This window comes from Pinus tabuliformis, chromosome 4_1, assembly GCF_031772625.1.
Source record: "Pinus tabuliformis cultivar Carrire ecotype Pingquan chromosome 4_1, CPIR1, whole genome shotgun sequence".
Taxonomy (NCBI): Eukaryota; Viridiplantae; Streptophyta; class Pinopsida; order Pinales; family Pinaceae; genus Pinus; species Pinus tabuliformis.
Window position 1 is genome coordinate 390,396,635 of NC_142303.1, and position 2,844 is coordinate 390,399,478.

The 2,844-nt window shown below is 44.2% G+C and overlaps 1 protein-coding gene across 1 annotated transcript; it reads right to left on the reverse strand.

The window, feature by feature from the left end:
- Positions 1–247: 247 nt before the first annotated feature.
- Positions 248–2,417, reverse strand: LOC149175933 (uncharacterized). The gene is made up of 2 exons (XM_089422979.1): positions 1,940–2,417; positions 248–1,625 (listed from the first exon to the last, which is right to left on the reverse strand). Exon 2 carries the CDS (start codon positions 1,442–1,444, stop codon positions 662–664), a length of 783 nt encoding a protein of 260 aa, XP_089279105.1. The 5' UTR covers positions 1,445–1,625; positions 1,940–2,417; the 3' UTR covers positions 248–661.
- Between the last annotated feature and the right edge of the window lie 427 nt (positions 2,418–2,844).

Below are 2,844 nucleotides of genomic sequence, written 5' to 3' on the forward strand. Positions count from 1 at the left end.
CAATAATAACAATTTTTCCTTGTAAAATCAAGGAAATAGATATTTTGAAACTAAACAAAAAATGTCATAACGCTAACTCAACAATCGATTATATTAATTAGGTTATTTTTAATAAACAAATTAAAAATTCATATTATTATCACAAAAATCAATTATAATAATATTTATCTCTAGAATAATAATTTTTTTTTTTTTTTTTATCGTTAAAACTATGCTATTTCTATTATTTACAAGCGGAAACAGTTACATCCAGGATTACATGTCCCCAGGGGCCAGGGCTGGCCCTCTGGTTTGATAATGCTTACAGAAAACTTCACTTTCAGGGATTTTCCAAAAACAACTGAACGCCCACGTAGGGGCAGCACCCTTTAGACCGCTGACCCAGGCAAGGGCGCCAGAACTAAAACTAGCTACCCACGCAGGGGCTGTAAGCTTTTGCAACACAGAAAAAACAAAATTATAATACCCGCGCAGGGGCCAAGGAAAGAGAGAGGAGTACTTCAGCAGTATTCTTTGCGCGGGCACATTCGAACATAGAGTAACAAAATTAGGAGGCTGAACCATGACATTTACCGCGAAATTAAGCACAGGTAACAAGAGTAGCAAATCACAAAAAGAACCTGAGGGTTGTCTGAGAGCCGAAGCATGGTGGAGCCGGCGCCTATTCCACCGAGTCCTCGTCCTCCGAGTCCTCTTCATAGATCCAGTATTCGCCTTCAGGTGGAGGTCCCCAGTCGACTTTGGCTTTGCCTGAAGCTGGCGCTGGCTGCGACGACGGTTGCCCAACATTCGTTCCAGGTGGTGTCTCTGCTCTATCCTCAGCAACCCTGGAACATTCAGCATGATGAATTTGGGCGTTGGGTAATCCTCCCACCTCCTCTTTCGGTTCCTCCATGAAGAGGACCGAAACATGAGCGTTGATGTTGGAATGACATTGCGCACAACTGACGGTGAAGACCGCCATTCCAAACGCAGGTAGCAGAGCAGAGCTTGAATCCGGTAGTCTTGTATCCATGAATTGGGATGGCCGAATGGGGTGTGCCCCTGCTGACTGGTGGCATGAACAACTACAGCAACATGGAGGCGGATTAGCATCCAGGGGACGAGAAGGCGGATTAGCAACCAGGGGACAAGAAGTGCCTCCCCTTCCAGTGCCTCGACGGCTAATGAGCCTCTGTCTTGGCGCCATTCCCTTCCTGAAGTCCAGCGAACGTGACAATGCTGTGGAGAGGGATATGAGGGATGTGCATCCACTCTTATCCTTCCTTGCAGCCCTGTATCTACCTGCAAATGCCCTGGACAACTCATAAACTAGCGCTTGAACGCCTGACGAACTGAGGCTTGAATTCCCAAATCGATTATGAAACAATGCAAAACATTCCCTTCTCCGTCCATACTTAATCTGCTCTGGATTGCCTCGGGGTTGAAGTGCTTTAACTCCCATCTGAAACCGTTTAAGTCACACAGTATCGGCAATGAATAGCCGTCCCCTCTTCCTTCAGCTCTCACGCTTGCCATCCTGGGCAGCGTGGAGCATTTAAGTCTTCCTCTGTACCTAGGACCGCCCATGTTGAACATCTGGCGGGTCATTTCCATGCGGCGTGGCACCCGCATCCGGGTTATCTCTAGAATAATATTAACACATTAATAATAATAATTTTGCATAACACGTCAACAATAACAATATATATAAAATAATAAAACACCATATATGTAAAAATAATAAAATACTAATTTTGAAAATAAACCCAGAAAGAATAATGTCATATCACTAACTCAACATCAATGATATTAATTAAAAAACCTTTACTAAACAAATTAAAAATACATTTATTATTATGACAAATATAAAATTGGTTGGTATTGATTATGTAAACTTTTTAAATTATATTATAAGGTAATATTACACGTTAAAAGCATAACTTAATTTAATGTATACCTTAATGTGTGTTTAATATCACACGCTTTATCCTAGCATTGCCATTTGGATTACATGCTTTGCTTGACTTGACTTTACTGAATAGAGTACACCCACTTGCGCCGCACTCCCGCCAACATAGCATTCTTAAGCAATACACCCACTCTGGCCAATAAAGATTTGCATATTCGTCTTTGCCTCCCTGCAGAGCAGAACCTAAACGAAGCTTTTGCTTTATTAGCATGCGACTCAGGTGGTTAATGAAGTCCATAACTTTCGAGCGTTAAGTTTCTCGGAAGTGAAGGATACGTCAAATCTCCTTTAACAATCCCACTTGTCTGAGAGTAAATGTGGGGAATAACTTTAATAACTTTCCAGCGTGTGAGTTTCTCGGAAGTGAAGCATACGTCAAATCTCCTTTATCTTTATGCTATAACAACCCCACTTGTCGGTGAAGTGACCAAAGGACGGAAGGCTGACAGAAAACGCAGAGAACGTACGCCCACTCGTCGGTGCCATCACCACCGGCGTGTTATATATGGCTATCTCGGGCGCGTGTCAGGGCGCAATAAATTTCCTATGGGATTGGAAATAGGAATCGCCCGTCGGTGAACGCTGAGAGAAAACGCAGAGAACGTACGCCCACTCGTCGGTGAAAGGCTGAGAGAAAACGCAGAGAACGTACGCCCACTTGTCGGTGAAGTGACCAAAGGAGGGAAGGCTGAGAGAAAACGCAGAGAACGTACGCCCAGTTGTCGGTGCAGTGACCAAAGGAGGGAAGGCTGAGAGAAAACGCAGAGAGCGTACGCCCACTCGTCGGTGAAGGCTGAGAGAAAACGCAGAGAACGAGTGGGTACGCCCACTCGTCGGTGAAATGACCAAAGGAGGGAACGCTGAGAGAAAATGCAGAGAACGTACGCCCACTT

What these genes read in the sequence shown, in the direction of transcription:
- LOC149175933 (XM_089422979.1), bottom strand. Translation starts at nt 1,444, where the DNA reads ATGGGAGTTAAAGCACTTCAACCCCGAGGCAATCCAGAGCAGATTAAG.